Here is an 18,500-nt window from a genome sequence, read left to right as displayed (position 1 = left end):
ACGAGAAATATTGCGATTATCAATACTGAATACTGAATTGGGCAGCGCAAAAAGACCGAAGACAGGAACTGTTCTATGCACGCATATAGCAACTTGCTCGACTATCTACTTTACTCAACTTGCGATAATTTATTATCATTTTTGAATTTGCGCAGTTTATTTTACCCGAGAAGCAAAAGGAATCACCGTGTTCACAACTTTCACGGCGCACTTCCTAAGTCTGGTCGGTTATTAATTCTTACTTTTCGAGAAAAAATATTTTTAAAACGTTTCTTTCTCGTTCGCCTACTTTTACTAAACCGCTCATTGACACGCCGTGCTGATTCTGTTACTTACCGGGAACCGTCTTGTTCCGGCTTTCATTTCTCACTGTCCAATTCGAGAACGTCTCTTTATTCTGGGCTGTTCCCCGAGAAAATAAAACATGCGCACATTGTGCAAAGTGCTTGCGCATGTACATTTGATATGATTTCTGCGCAATGTACTTGTAACGCGTTCTACGGAATGTTTCTATAGAATGTAGCACGCCTCGCAAAATATGTGCATAAGACTTTTTTGTGTGCATAAGCAATTTCTCTTGTTTTTCTTTTTGCACCTTTCTTCATTTTTGCATAGAGTTACCGCTCTTGTGGCTCAACTTCAACATTTCTCTGCCCTTTGTTCGTTTCTTCCTAAGATTTTGCCATAGACAGCTGGCGTTGCTACGGCATGTGAAAGCGTCGTCCTTGCACCAACCTTGCGGAAACTGAATTCCTCTCAGCATCAGCCTGCAGTTCTATTTTAGGACAGCTAGGCTGCGCTGCCACTATTACTCTGCGGGGGTTTGCCCGCGCCAAGTGCACTCAGCGTGCATAACATGCTGTTAAAGAATTACAGGAAGTAGGCTTTACCACCGTATATCAGTGGGTACCTTCCCATACCGGCGTAGTCGCAACGAGGTCGCTGACAGTCTGGTCAGCAAAGCTCTTCAATTGAAGCCCGCGAAGAAGGTTCCAGGACGAAAGAAAAAAAAGACGCGAAGAAGGACATCTTAAGCCATTTCCATCCTTTGTGGTCAGCACCACATGAACCTTGCGTGATTAGAGGACTTAATAGAACTGATGTCGCCCTCCTATATCGCATCAGCACAGGGTAAGCGCGAACTCCAGCTTGCCGTTGCAAGAGAAAACTTGGCCCATCGTAGGTGTGTGTGCATTGTGAAGCTCTCGGTTGCATTGAACATTACATACTAAAGAGCGTTGAAGTTGAAGCACAACGCAATAGATAAATAGATGGACTCGAGCGCAAGACGGCGCCACACTCAAACGCGAGTGACATTTTGTTCCCGCGAGGACATTATACATTTAGGAGGGAGACGCTTCGGCTCCTCCTAAAGTTCCTTCGTTACACGGAATTGGGAAGTGAATGGTGAACCGTGTGGTCGTAAGTGGTTAGAAAAACGCAATGTATTGGAATCCGAGTTAACTTGTTTTCGGAACGTGGTGTTGCTAGTTGTACTGCGAAGTGTTTCAGACTATATCGCGGTTGATAGGTAACGTTCAGGCGGAGCGATTGGCGGCAACTTTTGCAAGCCTAGGTCCGCCTGCAGCAAGCAACGACCGTCCTCGTTGCCACCCATGGCGTTCGATCCTGTTTGAATTTTGTCTGTGCCTCGAAAACGTTCACGCCTGAAGCGTCCATCTCGCCTCCCAGTACTAAGCTCGTCGTGGCACAAACTCGCCACATGCAGCCTACCCCAAATAACCCTAACGCGACCGGAGGCCCTATTAAGTCTTCTGTACAATGAATGACGCGGACTGATGGGTTGCTATTAAGAAATATATTTTCTGCTTCTCAGTGCAGGACAGTCCCCACTTGCTGTAATGTACTGGACAGTTGTAAATCAGCAGTGAAGGGAAAGAAGCCAGCGTTACTGGAATTTGCGGCCTCGTTGTGATGTGCGTGCGCGAAAGGTTGTGGAGGCATTCTAGAATTTTTAATCGACTAGACCCTACTAGGGTAGATTGGCGTCGAAAGCTCTCAGAAATATTCCCACTGATGATACTGATAAACTTTACTGATAAATTTCTACTCGCAAGATAAATTCTAGTGCCGACTACATTGGCAATATGCAACGTTTGCCGACAATATGCCGACACTGTTTGCTGCCTAGCAGCGGCATGAAGCTTGGTTGGGTTGTGATCCAGTTCTGTGGTTCGTGGTTCGGACTCGGGCGACACACAGGGCGTCGTTTGCCGGCACCGATGGAGCGCCTAAAACATGGTAGCTGACCGGAGTTATACTGGGCTTTCGCATTACGCTGACTAAGCAGAAACACGCTGTCGCCTTTCTCTATCGCCGAGAGTTGCTTGTTGGTGAGGACATGAAGTCGGGAGGTCGACTAAAACGAGAAACGGATTTGTGTTACATATTTATAATTAAAGTCTCACAACGCTATATGTCGGAGCACTTAACATCTGTGGCCTGATTACACATCTGAGCATACACATGTGAGCACATTACTGCACCAAACACGTCCTCTTCTAAATAAGAGATTTTCCCTAGGGAATTTGAGTACCGTGTCTAGGCCAATCGAGGGGTCGCACTGTTCTCAGCACTCCGCCCATGGTAGCGCCACCAGACTGTGATGTCCAGCTTTCAAACCCACCTACGATGCGATGACGAGGCAATAGAGGAACAGAGATCCACGTTGTTCCTACGGAATTCGTTGACTATGGTCGCATCAATTAGCGGGCTCTCCGTGACAGTCAGCTTCGAGCAAGTTGAGAAACCTGGCTTTGACGGTCGATACAGCTTCCACAGAACGCGCCGTTTACAGTCACCTCAAAGGGCTCCGTCCTCATCTAGGCGGGCTCCGTCCTCGTCTGGGCGGGCGCCATGCAAGCGGTCGCTTCGTGGGAACTACCCAAGGAATGCTCATTGCCGTTTTGACACGTAACTGTTGCCTTTCTTGGGAACATGTCGTCCTCTATTCCAATGATGAGGGGGTGGCCAAGTAATGTTAGTCTTGCAGCCTGTTAATGAACTTTGCGGAACCAAACAACTTTCAAGTCTAGCTTCTTGCAACTGTGTCTCGCTTACGCAAGAGTAGTAGAAAATTGGAAGCTTCTTCGTGCCCAAAGTTCTTGCCGAGTGATTTTGTTGGACAAACTGAGTGCCGTTTTTATTGCCTATGTAGTTTTGGTGCTTAGTGCTTTGCCGTTTCCCGTCGTCTTGTGTCGTTACGTTGCATTCTCTATTTTGTTGCCACGCCTCACTCTTGCATGGGCCGTAACATTCGGTCGCTGTACTTCATAGGAATATTACAGCAAATATCTGCGATTCCCATGATACTAATTGTTCTCCATGTCGTGTTAGACGCGTATGCGAACCCTTACCCTCACCAAGCTTCTTACATTCCGATTCACTCTCCTTTCTCGCAGCCCTGCTGTCGGGCACCCTGAAGACGTTTCAGAAGTTCGCCTGCGACGGCCAGGAGCTGCAGCTGCGCTGTTTTCGCAACACTAGCATCTCCATCTCAGTGGCCCAGTACGGGCGTTCGGTGCCCTACCACATGCTTTGCCCACCACCGTCGCAGGAGGAGGAGGGCGCTGAGAACGCCAAGCCGGCGCAAGAGTACAACGGCAGCGTCGAGTGCATCGCCAAGGAAGCGCTCAAGGTAGGAAAAATACATAAAGACGTCACGTGCTGAACCCATGATGCGCTAGTAAAAGAAAGAACAGTCGTGGACCCGAAATTAGCACGAAGTTACAAAAGGAACACGTTCACATTTTTTTGTAGATTAGCACGTTTGTGTGCTTGTGTGTCGCAAATTGGTAGTTACAATTTCACAACCATGAATAAGATTTAGGCGGCTCTAATGCAGCCTGCCTTCCCATCTATGTGGAGTTACTAAACAACATCAATAACATTTGCGAGCCTCTCAGAGAGAAAAACAACCACTTAGCAGTTGATTTGAAAGATAAACGAAAAAGGAAAGGGCGCCGATGTTAATCAGACTATAAAATTTGATGTGCCACCCTACGCTCGGTATCGTGCGAGGGGGAGGTAGAAATATATTAGCAGTTGAAAAAAATGGCTGTGGCTTAGCTAAGGTTAAGCCCAGGATGCGAAGCATACTAGCCTTTATTTTAGTTGTTGAACCACTGTTTAGCCTGGTGAACTGCTGTTGCTTGGCTATATTTGGTTCGGCTAGACGAAGAAACAACTCATGCAGGCGAGCGCACGAGCTGAGACCCGGCTATGTAGCTACGCGGCCGCAAGCGAGCGCACGAGTTGAGCCTCCGCTTTTGCAGCTGTTATGACGTCATATGGTAGCTACGCGGCCGCGCGCGGCGCAGCAAGGAAGAGCGTGGTTGTGCAGCTAGTATGCTTCGCATAAAAAGATTGTAAAAAAAGCTTGGGCATAGTATCGAACCAGGCACAGACTCCATACAATCTGCGCGAGTCGCTGTAGCAACTGAGCTAGCGAGGTGACTTAGGATATGGGTGTGTGAGAGTGAATTCATGGAGTAACGGAAGTGGGAAGACATTGAACCAGAAAAAAAGGAAATTATCCAGCATACAGCAATGTCAATGAGGTTTTATGAAACCGAGCTCGGAGCTACATGCTGCTTTCGGGCGAATTGCAAAGCTAACACTGTTCCTGCGAAGCTAACTTTCTTGCACAAATGATCAGAATGCGGAGAAGCCTGTTCTCTTCGTTCGTCGCAAGAAGGAAATGACAAGATTATTCAAAGCGGTACGCTCGAAATGAAAAATAACTAGCTCATTGTCAATGTGACTTTCAACATATAGTCAATGAGAAAAAGTCAGCGATGACAGAATATTAAAACTAAGTCAATCTCAAACTATAGCATGACAGAGTGAAGCAGGAAAACTGTCACAGCTTAACGTGAGTAGAAAAAAAAAGAACACGTGCTGACTTGTGCGGAGGGTTAGAAAATTGACAGTCGAATTGCCGTAGTAACTCAACACGGAACAAAAGGAATGTAACCCTTCGATTTCAGCAGTGTCTTGCCTCATGCACCGTTTGCGACTGGAGAAAGACAGACAGGTTGAGGACTTTTCTTCTTCGTAAATTCTTCTAAATGTATTACGACAGCAGCGGAATAGAGGTCAGCGCCCGTATTTACAAAAGTACTCAACGCTAGAATTGTTCGTAAGAGCGAATTCCCGCAAGTCCTGATGCGGGACATATTATAAGCGAAGGCGACCTGCCTATGCGACAAAATGTGCTTATGAAAGAAAGGCTCTGCGCATTCGGTCCCAGCTTCTTTCGAGCCAAATTTGAAAAACTATACTCATGCCTCGGCCGTTTTTTTTTACTTATTCCTTAATTCCTTTTATCTCGGTTGTTTGCCTTAGAATGGTCATCGCGAATGCCGCCAGAACAAGTTATCGGGAACACTCAGGCGCTTTCTTGTACGGATGACGTCATCACAGGTGGTGGAGGCAGCATGCCGAGAGAAGCGAGAGTGCATGGTGAGGACTGGCGTCAAGTCATTCATGGTGGACCCTTGCCCTGGGGTGTACAAATACGCCGAGGTCGCCTACAAGTGCCGCCCCAGTGAGTTACAATATCCGGTTCTCCCCTGCCTGTATATTCTCGGTCTCAGTTACGTGCCTCGATGACTGCTCAAACACAGCCGTAGCGCTCTCTCGCGCTTGGTTAATTATACAGGTCCAAATTCAGGCCTGTCCAAATTAGTCCAGCACAGGTCCAAATTAATCAAGGCCTGTCGTTGGCCTAGTTGGAAACGAAGGGAAGAAGCAACACCCAGAAAATACACATTGTTGTGTTTGAAGAAACACAGAAAAAAAGAGGGTGTATGCAGTGCCTATATCAGGCCCGCCAGAGGCCAAGATAGGAATCAGTTTGCGCAAGGAGCTCACATGCACCATTTCGTCTTGCTTACCGCCGATATTTTGTTCAGCCGTTAATTTAGGTGCCTGTTGTACCGTAACTCTGTTTGACTAACTAACTAATTAATTATTAATTTCTTACTTTATTGAATAATCGAATTTCATGTCTCTAAGCAGCGCTGGCGCCGTGCATGAAACTTAAATGGCAGAAATTTAGATTATTTCTCCTTTCTCGGTCAATCTTATATACCTGTTTGATGCTTGTAGGTCAATCGATCCTCCAGTGATCTAACGTTTTGTGCTCGCATCATATAATGCAGGAAACCAGCTGTTTTTTTTTTTCCTTTATGTAACTGCACCCAAGCCTAAACGCGCGACTGTTTCTTCTTTTTTTTTTTCCTTCCACCGCATCCGTGCATACGAGCGCACCTATCAATAATCAAACGTGTAACCTCGTGCATTGCTGCAAAATGCCGCAGCCGCTGAACTTCGGTAGCGACAGCAACGAGATCGCAGCTTCACTAAAACACAGAACGGCGACCACACGTACCCACGCAAGTGAGCGAGCATCTACCCATTCGCGAATCACCGTCCTGTAGGCAGCTTTGCATTTTGCAAATTCACTCACCAGTTGCTCTATTCATTTTTTTTCGCAACACGCTGCTCCCATGCGAAGAATCGTGCGCGCATGTTTGCACCCGTGCAGGACCCTCCGAGCGTCTGTCTTCCTCATCTCTCTCCCGCACGAAACGTTCAATCGCTACATACATAGCGCGCGTTCCCTCTTGCAGCCACCTTCTCGAACCGCATAGTGTGCGAGAACGACGTGCTCAACCTGCGCTGCCACAAGAACCTGCGCATCGTGGTCTACTCGGCCAACTTCGGCGGCACCGAGAAAGGCGTGCCCGAGTGCCCGCAGAGGCAGGACGTCAAGCTGTCCGGTTAGTACAATTACCGCTTCTAGTTCTGCTGTCGTCGAAGTATGTCGCAACTTCGTGGGGTGATACATCTGCTGAGACATAGTTACTGGCGCTAACAAGACTAACGGGAAAAAGTTGGGACAGGACAGAGCGCTAGTGCTCTGTCCTGTCCCAGCTTTTTCTCGTTAGTCTTGTTAGCGTTAGTAACTATGTCTCAGCAGGTGTATCAACACCAACTATATATAGCCTAACTTTCTGTGTGGGGTGATAATTTCCAGCAAAAACATTACTAGAGGGAAATGTGGTGGCGATGTCGGTGGGAGCTTCAAGCATGGTAGTTGAGCTAGCAAGGTAATGACGCTCAGTACACGTTGCTTTGACTAAACTTTGTCCCTGTGGCTCCAAACAGTTTTGTCATTCGTTTGCAATGCCCTCATTTTCGGCAACATTTTGCATTATAGACAGAACAATTCACTGTGAGTGAGCATAAACGCAGAATTTCTTTGTTTTTTTCGTGAGTTTATATAAAACAATGATTGTTTGGAAACTTGGGAAGATAAAGCGTAATAAATAACGCCTCATGAAGTTCCGAAACCACAAGCGCGAAGATATGACACATCCATGCACTAACCGTCATTCCCATGGCCGCTGTAGCCATGAGTGCGCCAGATTTCCCTCTAGTAATTTCTGTAAGAAACTCTACGGATCTGTTTCTCTCGCTTCTTTCTTTTAACCGACTAATTATATATAAGTACTGTTTGCCTGAGAGAGAAGGAATAGCGGGTGTCACCCATGATACAAACATCTCCTGCACACACATTTATTAATAATAATAATAATAATAATAATAATAATAATAATAATAATAATAATAATAATAATAATAATAATAATAATAATAATAATAATAATAATAATAAATGAAGACGAAGGCGTGAAGGAGTTTGTCGGAAAGGCGTTCCAGAGCAACTTGACAACAACGAGGTTTTGATCAATCCATTGTGTTGTCTGTTCTTAAGCACAAGCCGATGCCTCACGAGACATGAAAGAATCTCCCGTAATAACTAAAACAGAGCAGCTCTGACGTTTGCAGTGAGCGGCTGCTTTGAACAACAAAAAGTAAAGCTCCGGTGTCTGTTGGGTTCGACCGAATGTTTGGATAAGCAATCAGACACTTCGTGTAGAACAACAATTAAAAAATCTGAAGGATTTCGAAGTGCGACAGCTGGAGATGCCTGTGCAAAGAAAATAAAATAAAGAAGAACACGATGACAGAAATATAGAACGGGACATCGCAGCGTTGCTTTGTATTTCTCAACGAACAATCCCAATTGTCCATGTTTGTGAAACAGATTGTGTGCCACTGAATAAATGCGCAAGAAAGCAACTACACAATAGTTAGAAGAAACTAAGTACTCGTAAAAAAAAAAGAACACGAGGACACCCAGACGAAATGAATTCAAACTACGTCTTTAAAAACGTCTAAGGAGGAATAAAATCACCCGTGACACGTTGCTATATGAAATACCGCCATTTCCTGAAATTTCGCGAAACTCAGAGAACAGACGTAGAAGTAAAATCAGTGTAAACTGCACGTGTATGCTTATTTTCCACACGTTACGCGGTCACTCTGGTGCAATTTACATAATTGGATTAGCTATTTTATATGAGTTTGATTTGCGTATTTTATGATGGAAATTTTTGAAGCATTCCGATTTTCTGCATTTTCTTTAAAAAAAAAAAACACGTGATAGTCTCAAAAAGAAAACTACTTTTAGCGGTAACTATAAGCTTACCCCCGTATTCATAAACGCACCTTACTTTGAAGCCCATGCTTGACTTGATCGAAATGACGCCTGTCACTATAGGGAAAAGCAATGAGCGCACTGGACACTTTAACGCTAGGCGTCATTCAAATTAAGTCAAGCGTGGGCTTCAAATTAAGATGAATTTCTGAATGCAGGGGTTAATCTTTGAAACGTCGCAGATTGCACTCAAATGAGCCAGGTGCTTGCAATCGAGATCAATTCTGCTTGACGTGTACCTGAACAAGAAAGGTTCGAACTAAACGCTCCTCTTGAATAAACACGTTTCGAAATGCTGCGTATCAAGATACGCGCAGACTAACCGCATCTAGTTAAAGCCACACTTAACCACGCAACTACAGACTTCAACTCGGACACTTGGCAGCTCTTTCTGACTCGTGTTCTTTCGCATTTGTCGTTACTATAGGACAGGGTGGTTGATCGACTAGGATGCCCGTTAACCAATTAGTTCTTGAATTGTGATTAATTGGTTCAGGTCACGTGAGCAAACCGTATGAGCAAAAACCTCGGCACCGATGGCCCTGCTACGCTCGTTCAGCGTCGAGAAAGGGGACCACAGACTGAGCTGCAGTGCTCCTAGATGGAGCCGAGTCACGCACGCTGCAGTCCACACTAGCGGGACAAATGGTCAAGTAAACTCTCTCACTGCACTTAGACTTACGATAGCACTCGAGTATGTTTGGGATGCTAGATATATGTCCCCTCGAGCAACGTGCTGCAGGCGTGGCAACGAGCGCAGACGCTTAGATTTACTTAGATTTACAAAAATTTAGATTAGAATTTCTTTCCGAACTTTTGAACAACAAACTCGCCCTAGATCTATCACCGTATTTATCACCGTTAACTAGCAGGCCCACCCGACACCACCAACAAAACGCGATAACGCCATATTGTTCTCGCACTGACCTGACTAAATGGTATTATTTTTCCAAGGACCGTATACGATTGGACTGGCCTTACTGAAACAAGGGATCTGACAGTGAATTAGCATTTTCGACCCTGCATCGGTGTTGTTCTTTTGCTGCTGTATATTTTTTTTTGCTGCTTTATTTGAATTTGTTTGGCCCACGCTGCTTAGACCTTGATTCCGCAGCATTGAATAAATAAGATAAGGTAATTCTAATCGCACTGTCTCTTTCGAAATTTATGCACAAGCCTCCCCCGTTTCAATTGCCCTTAGCTTACACGCGTAACTCGACAGATTCGGTAATTATTTCATCAATTAATAGCTTTCAATTAGTCGGGTTAAGAACGTCAATCGATGCCCAGGTCTAGTCGTTACTCATACGTTTGTTCTCCTCCCAGTGTGCCAGGTGAGCTACGCGACCGAGACGGTGCTGACGTCGTGCCACGGTCGTCGCAGGTGCACCGTAGCCGCCGACATGGGCACCTTCGGCAACCCCGGCTGCCATCGGGACTCGCGGCTCTTTCTCAAGGTTGTCTACACCTGCGGTGAGCACTGCACGTTGCGCGACAAGAACGTAAGCCTCGGCGCTCCAGTTCTGGCTTACAGATCGTCCACAGCGGACGCAAAGAAGGTGCTTGGGTATTGTAATACTAAGCGCGACGATTTGGACCTCGGACTTCACGCCTGCGGCACAGATCGAGCGGTGCTCGTTAAACGTGTTCGGTCTATAAATTAATCAAAAAGTAATAAAAAATTACTGTTGATAGAACGGACTTGTTGGTATCAACGTTGAGCGAAGCCTTCCTTGAAACCCTTCAGTTGAATCCTGTGCAAAGAGATATATGAAGCATGCAGTTTTATTTTGTACCGAACTAAGTGCAAGTTCACGGTATTCTTCCGTCGTTGAAGTTTTGTGCCGTTTCACTTAGCGCTAACGTTCATGTAAGCGTTTGCCTTCTGCGTGGTGCATTGCATGGCGATCACGTGGCTGCCCGGCAAGTAGCGGGGACCTCTACCACGTGGCAGCGGATTAAACTGTCTCCGCGATCGATCCGGCTTGCTCAAAGAGAAAGAGTTCGAGCAGGCTCGCCAAACCGTGGAAGGAAGGCATTGGAATCTTGCCTTTTAATAAAGGAATTATAAGCTCGAAGGCATATATTTGCTGCAGCGAGGATGTTCAGGTACCTATTATCGTTTAATTGCCTATAATTCCATAGAGAGCAAAGCCGATCGCAAGCCCATCTATATAGCGGCAGTACATATTGACACGTGTACTTGTTGGTCTTTTTTGCGGTTAGCGTTTACCATCTGATAAACAATCGTTAATGTTATCGCTTGGCTCAAGGTGTGCCTGCATGTATAAGAATGTTGTTGACTGTTGGCGCTGATTCTATCTGCTGTTCTACGTTGTTGGCCGAGCTTCGTGTCAAATTACATGCGCGACGCAAACAGGGCTGTAAATTCTGCAGGGCATGCGAGCACCACAGATTACGCTGTTACATTCAAAATTCAAAAGCGATCCGTGTACCTTGCATTGGGTGCCCGTTAAAGAACCCCGGTGGTCAACATTAACCCGGAATCCCCCTGTACGGCGTGTCTCATAATCATGTCGTCGTTGTGGCACGTAATACACCAGAATTTAACTTAGGTGTGTGAGCTACTCGGTGAGACAGCATGCAGAAGTCATGCTCAGAAAAGCATGGCATGCTTCGAAAAGAAAGTTTCTCTTTGCGAAAAGCGATGTGCCTTATAAAAAATAATAGTGAGGATACCAGAAGACATAGAAAACAGTGCGTGTATTTTAGATTTCTGCTGGGCCCTCGCGCCTACATTTTTGCTCTATCTCGTTTTACTGCAAAGGCTCTTTGCCTGCAGCGCAGATGCATAGAAACATATTTTAAAATAAGTTATGAGCATTGATATAAAATAAATTTTAGCGAATGCAAAAGAAAAGAAGAAAATACTTTAATAAACAGAGATAACGGAACCATGGCCACCCTTTCAGCGCAACCGCTGTCTAGTGGACCAGCCTATCGGTAACAGTTATACTTCCCTGGCCTGGCCCTAGTGTTGAAAAATATAGGCACTTGCATTGGGTTGTCATGTTCGTACCGGCACGTTTCCTATGCGGATCAGTAATTTGAAATATTTTCCACGGTAGTAAAGTTTCAACCCGTTTGTACCCAGTACGCATTTAGCGTTGGAGTGGTAGCCCGATGTCAGGATGCTTCGACGAGTGTCAGTTGCGCTGGTAGCGACCTCATCCAACGCTGCGCGCGAAGCAGATCGTGCAGCATCGCTCTTCTGCTGCGTGAAATCTCTTCGCAGACAAGAATGAGAGCGTCGAAAACTTTGCTTCACTGCTGGTGAAACTATAGAGCGCATTCTTTGCTCCTGACCATCCTGCGGCTCTCGGGGTGCTTGTCTCAGGCACATAAACGACCGACCGTTCATGGAAGTACACATATAACGATGCTGGATTTGTGGCCGAAGGACTGAAGCAAGCACAAGAGAGAGAGAGAGAGAGGGAGAAAGTCATAAAGGAATGGCGGGGGAGGTTAACCAGGCTGAGCGCGAAAGGCTACCCTGAACTCGGGAAGGGGGAAAGGGGAAGTATGCAGAAGACCACCGAAGCGCCAATGCGCATTTTGAAAGCGGCTGGGCTTGTGTGTACGCGTGAGTGAACATTCATTTGCGGATGTACCGCACATTGAGTCTCCTTCCTTCTTATGTATCTCTGCTACTTTCTCCTCTCCCGCGTGTAGGGTCACCAACCGGGCGCGACCTGGTTAACTTTCCCTTCCTATATGTCTTTATCTCTCCCTTTCTTCACGGCAGAAAATTTCGCGCTAGCAAGACAGAGGACACAGCCGTGCACTGCAATGAAAAAAAGGACTGCATTTCTTCGTTGAACACAGCGCCGCACGTTGTCGGCATCCACGCAGCTAATGCCGACAAGTTGAGATTGCTGGTGTCGACAGGAACGACACAACGGAGCCCCCTGCGGGCAGCAGCGGGCTCCATTGTGGGACTCGACAGTACCGCTAATACGAGCACGTTCGAGCTAAGGTACTCTGTTCTTGCTGGAATGCTACTTAATATATACAAATCTCTGCCCGATTCCGTAAGAAATGGCGGGCAAATCTTGTGCGAACGTACAGTATTTCTGGACTACGTACGCTAACGTTTAATTATAATTGCCGTTCTTGGGTGCAACTGCAACGCATTCCCTTATTCTCTTCCACACAAAAAAAAAAAGGGCGCTGTCTGGTATCCGCCCCTTCCCTTTCTTTCTTTTTATGTTTCCGGCACATGCCCTATGTTGCACTTCTGATTGGTGTTTCGGGCGGCCCTTCCGCTTGTCCTGCAGCGCCCAAGGAGATCCTTAAGGACCTCGACATTGGCGGCACCGACTCTCCCAAGGACAGAATGGACGAGGAGGAGGAAGGATACGTGGAAGAGGCGCGCTACCAGCCATCGACCTACAGTCCCGATGGGGGTCCGTATGCACCGGCCGAGTCTCTGCCTGGTATGCGGCGCACCCTTCGTGCTTCCTCAAACTTTTAGCTCCCTCCTAGGGAGCTGAAAGATTCTTCAGCATGCGCAAAATATTCTTGCAGATACGGGCAGCACTTCGATAACTTCGTAATCAATGTTATTTGGGCACCACTTGGAATGAGGACTGGGTAAAGACAGACACAAGCGCGAACTTTCAACTGGTTTTAATGATACGAAGACAAGCGGTTTATATACACACATGAATGTGACGTAACATGAAATACTTAATAAAATATGCACATGCAATCAACAAGAGAGACTTCCAGACGTGCATTCGCAATAGCCGGATAAATTTTAAATAATGTTTGTGATACCCAAGGCAGACATGTTGATGGCCTACACATGTATTGCTCCGCTTTCACAAAATCCACCCCCGTTGCGACAAATAAGTTCTTCTTGTGGTCGTCCCAATGAAGCCACACTGACGCAGTTTTTCCCAAGGCAATAAAGGTTTTTCCGCTTCTATTATCTCACGTGTCGTCTGATTGTTGTGCTTAGCTACAACGTTGCAGTCACTGAACAACGGCTTGCAACCGCAATACCGACAGTGTAAACCCAGGTGCCCTTGCACCGTCCTATATATATTATGTTATGTTCCTGAAGCCTATCATTCAGGCATCTGCCCGCTTGGCCAATGTACTTTTTCCCGCAGCCAAGTGGGATCTCGTACACCACATGTTCTGCACAATCTCGGTTCATATGGTTCTTTTGTACATGTCATCTTGCTTGCACTGTTTTCCCCATTTTCTTTACATGGTGACGCTAACTTGTGGGGCGCATTAAAAACCACTTTTACCTCGACACGGCCTGCAATCTTTTTTTAGACGATGTGAGACGTTATGCAAGTATGGTATTACAGCCGTCCCTCGAGCCCGACTAATCTCGGTTTCAGATCGCTTTGGTTCGGTGCGTCGCCCAGAGCACCTGACCGCTCCGCAACAAAGATCGCGAATGGTAACTAACTAGCCCAAACCAGTACTTTTCTAAGATAACCTCGTGCTGTCTGCCCCAATGAGGTAGTGTAGGCGTCCCCGTATTGGCACTGCTCCCTCCCTCGCCCCAATCACAGCGTGAAATCATAATCATGTCGTGATTTTGGTACACAAAACACCACAATTGTGATTTTTCAGCCTACATCAACCTATTCTGCTTTTGCCATAGTTTTGTTTTACAATTTCAGCCGTGCCGATGGATCGCAATCTGATACCTGAGCCAGCGAACAAAAACCTGCTGAGTGATAGGACCGCAGAAGACGACAAGCATGTCAACTGCACCTTGAATGGGAGCGGCCACCGAGCCATTGGCTTCGTCACCGAATGGGTGGCGGCTTACAAGTTTGTAAAAGGTGCGTTGTTTTGTGATAACGGTTTTGTCTTTTTCATCTCATAGTGTGCCTATATGGGAGCCCCTTGCAAGCTGTTACGTAGCGGAACAAACGCTGGAACGAATGCTTTGACCAGGAGTGGTAGAATACACCTATTCGTACTTACGACCCAATGCACCATTTTCACGTGCCATGTGGACTTGACAGACGTCATCGCTCGTGTCTGCACTGTTCCTGTCTGAAATTTGCATATTGACGCAAGATGATTTCAAATTACGCGCCAGCCGCCTCCTGCGTCCGTCCAGCTGCTTACTGCTACCTGCGAAAGATAGCGGCAGTGAAGCGGGCAACACGGGCCCGCAAGGCACGCGCAATCGGAGCAACGTGCCATCAGCGCGGGACACGAGAAAAGAAGAAGAGGTGCGGCTCTCTTGCGAAAACGGCTTTGGACGTTCTAGTGAGGCTCGCGTTTAGCTGTTTGTCGGGCACAAGTTCGCCCAAGGTGAAGTGATTAAAGCACCGTCACTCAACTGTGCGTTACAATATATACAAAATACTCGCGTGATATTCAGCGTATGTGAACGATCTGGGTGCTGCGCACAACGTAGGATAGGACATATACGTTTAGCACGTTTAATCTGCTATTATAACCACTTCACCATCCGAAGAACAGCGCGAATATCCGCACTATATGTGCCTCCGGGATGGCTCTTTGAACTCGAAGTTTCACTTAGAGCATGGACTCTGTGTCGCCGTTGCGTCCAGTGCTACGAAGGTTCATTTAATGTTTCTCTGAGGCGCTGGTCTCAAAGAGATGCGTTAATATTGTATGTTCTATACGTTGTAGTACGGTTTATGTGCGCGTTATGTGCCGATGGTAGGTTTTATGTGCTTTGTGTATTATTTATTTTTTATGAGCTCGAATTCACCTTGAGTAACGTGTCAGCCGGGCCACCAGGCAAACGTCACCAGCTTTCATTAAAGAGCCTCTTTCTGTCTCGCTGTCTCGAATGACAACTAAACTGTCCGAGCACTGACCGGCAGAAGCTACCGCCTGCAAGGGTCAGGCTATGACCTTTTGCCGACAAATGAGTGGTGTCTATATTTTCCTGTTTGAATGTTACACTGGCGCCTAACACGCAGCGGTAACTTAAAGCATCCGCAATTACGTGCTCATGCTGTTCATACATGTTAATATCTTTGTCTGAATGGAGTGGTGGTGGCTGGTATGACAGCGCAATTCAAAGCCTTCATCGGAGCGAGGCTAATGCTTGTACAGCTGTGTAATAATAATGAATGATCAGCTACATATTTGAGACCACACCGTTTGTACCAGTTTTAAAGTCATGGTCCCATTACACCTCTGCAGTTATCCCCGAGTATTTTAGCGGATATAGCTAGCTTCGGCGAAGTCAGTTTCTTCACACAGTGCACATACTTTCACGCTGGCAACGCGTACTTGTGCTTTCAGTCACATATGAAGGTCCATACTCGGTTCATTCACGAGACTAAAAGACACACCGACCTGATTCACTCATTTGCTTTCCCTTTCCCACTCATTTGCGTTGTTATGGGGGCTCAGCGCATACGAGTAAACCGATGTGAAGAACAAATGCCGTACCTGCGTATCGTGTGTTCCTCCTCAGTTTCCTTCACGGATACAGTAGGTACCGCCCACAAACTCGCCCAGTTGACGCAGTGGCTGCCACTCCGCCACCTTCCACATTCTTCTTGGAAGTGGGCCCATTTATATTTAGTGCACCGGCATTACAACCCAAGTTTAGCCAACCTGTCGTTTCTTACGCTTCGTACTTTTCTTCTTACGCTACTTCGTCACATACAGTCGCGTATAAGATGGGCTGCAACGCGGCCGTTGTCCGTGGCCGAAGGTGCCCCGAAACTGTACGGCGGCACCGGCATAAGAACAATTGGTTTCGTTGATATCAGTAATCGGAATGGGGATTAGGTGTCCAAATTTCTGTAATGTCGGAGTCGCCGTGCACTCTTGCAAGGCTCCCTCAAGCCACGGGGCACCGTGTTGCAGCTGATATTGCACGCGACTGTGCACGTCTGCGCAACAGTTAGCCCAGCTATTCTATGTTTTCTATCCTACTAATTAAGCCAGAGAACCTCTTCACCGCGGTGCCTCAGTGGTTGGGGTGTTATGCTACAAGGATAACGGTCGGGGGTTCGATCTCTGGCTGCAGTGACTGCATTCTGATTAGGCGGAATGCTCATGTGTATAGATCGATGTTATGCTAAGGACACCCACGTAGTCAAATCTGACCCGGAGTCTCCCGCTACATCGTTTCTAATTAAACAGAGTGTTCCGCTGGGTCGTTAAACGCCACGACCTAATTTATTTTCTGCCAAGGAAACTGCGAAATCAACGCTCCGATAGGCGACTGATTGCGCGAACAGGGCTTCACAAGTTGGCAAGGCTTCACAAGTTGCTAGCACTTACCGGTGCTACAAGCCCAGCAGTTCAGCCGGTCATTTGTAGGACTTCCATTATGTGCCCCTTTCGACCGTTGTTGGTCTCGGACAAAATTAAAACGAATACCACATCTTTGCCTTTTTGCAGTTTGTTTACTACATTGAGATCAGTGCCTCTAGGGCACTCGGGAACTCACAATCGGGTTGAGCCTTCCACTGTTGGAGGGACTAAGGTAGCCTCGTATATTTATTTATTTATTTACTTGTAAGACCTTTAAGGTACACAGCAGTACATTGCAGAATATAATGCACGAGTGAAAAAAAATGCAGGACCAGTTCTAAGACTTTACACTACAGGGAAGAAAGTGTTAAAAGAAGTTGTAGTATTTCAATAAAAACCGGAACAAAAAATTACTTACATATACGGAATAATTAAAGAAACAGTATACTTCGTCAAACAGGCATCGTCAACGAATAAGTATATAATTGTACCATTCGATACCGCAGATTACTTCATGTTATTTAGTATGTTCTTAAAATGAGTTGGATGATTCTTATTATTGAGGCAGGTAGACTATTCCAGTCGATCGAAGTCCCATAGGAAGGAATGATTGTGAACAAGCAACGGCGTTACGACAAGGTACGTTAACTTTGTGTGTGATCACGACCAGTTGAATAATAAGGCGCTGGGTGTGATCCAAAGGGAGCGAAGATATGTCTTGTGTTAGATTTCATGAAAAAACAAAGGAAATACGTCATTCCTTTCTGCGAAGAGATAATAATGGAGTTTGAAGGGTAGATACTCTTCATTAAAGGAACACTAGTAGTGCGATGGTATTTTAGATAGGACGAAACGAGCAGAGCGATTTCTAACTGATTCGATTTGGCCAATTAATGTTGACCTGATGAAGATCCCAGACGGGTGAGGCACATTCGAATTGGAGGCCGACGTAAGTTGTGTACAACAATAGTTGTATCAATCCTAAGGAGCGGTTAGCTTTACATATGATTGTAAATGCTGCTTCCAAGAAAGATCGTTAGTTATATGAATGCCAATATAACGGTAGCATGCGACAGATTGTAGGAGGCAGTCATTGCGGGCGTATGCATAGGGAAAGTTGTTTTAGAACGGAAAATAAGCATAGATTTGCACCTATTAATGTTGAGCTCCGTGCGCCAAGTGAGGCGCCAATCATATACGTTATTTAAATGAGACGGATGGGTTGTTATATCAGATGCATTATTTATTTTACGATATATAACACAGTCACCAGCGAATAAGAAAGTTTGTGAGGAAATGTCACCAGATTAATCGTTTACACATATTAAATTTAATACCACAGACGCTGCGCGCCTATTCAAGCCTACTGCATGGCAAAGCGTTCACAGAAGAAGCAAATGTCTACATAACTGTGGTGACATTTACCTCGTATATTGTATGTACCATGTGTTCTTTACGTCATAGTCTTCCTGCGGAAACGTTGCGTGATAAGTCCTGGTGCTTGTGTGAAAAGATTATTTGACATGTAATCTTGAACCCTGCATGATGTATGATGGAACCACTCAAGAGATGAGGAGTAGCCGGCGCCTTAAATTGTGCGCCAACATCTCCTTATATCACATAAATAAAAAAAAAAAGCTAATGTTGGGACTATGGACTCAAC

At 46.0% G+C, this 18,500-nt stretch overlaps 1 protein-coding gene across 2 annotated transcripts in view; it reads left to right on the top strand.

Moving 5' to 3' along the window:
• LOC126522590 (protein eva-1 homolog C-like) overlaps window positions 1-18,500 on the top strand; it is a 172,003-nt gene that overhangs the window by 145,115 nt on the left and 8,388 nt on the right. For both annotated transcript variants that reach the window (XM_050171362.3, XM_072288824.1), the window contains 6 exons: window positions 3,423-3,658; window positions 5,446-5,569; window positions 6,657-6,806; window positions 9,917-10,063; window positions 12,889-13,047; window positions 14,257-14,421. In XM_050171362.3, coding sequence (XP_050027319.3) covers window positions 3,423-3,658; window positions 5,446-5,569; window positions 6,657-6,806; window positions 9,917-10,063; window positions 12,889-13,047; window positions 14,257-14,421 — 981 coding nt within the window. The remainder of the gene's footprint in view (window positions 1-3,422; window positions 3,659-5,445; window positions 5,570-6,656; window positions 6,807-9,916; window positions 10,064-12,888; window positions 13,048-14,256; window positions 14,422-18,500) is intronic.

The sequence above is a fragment of the Dermacentor andersoni genome, chromosome 6, assembly GCF_023375885.2.
Source record: "Dermacentor andersoni chromosome 6, qqDerAnde1_hic_scaffold, whole genome shotgun sequence".
In the NCBI taxonomy this organism is placed as follows: domain Eukaryota; kingdom Metazoa; phylum Arthropoda; class Arachnida; order Ixodida; family Ixodidae; genus Dermacentor; species Dermacentor andersoni.
Note: the sequence above shows the minus strand (reverse complement) of the source record. Positions and strands in the feature narration are given on the sequence as shown.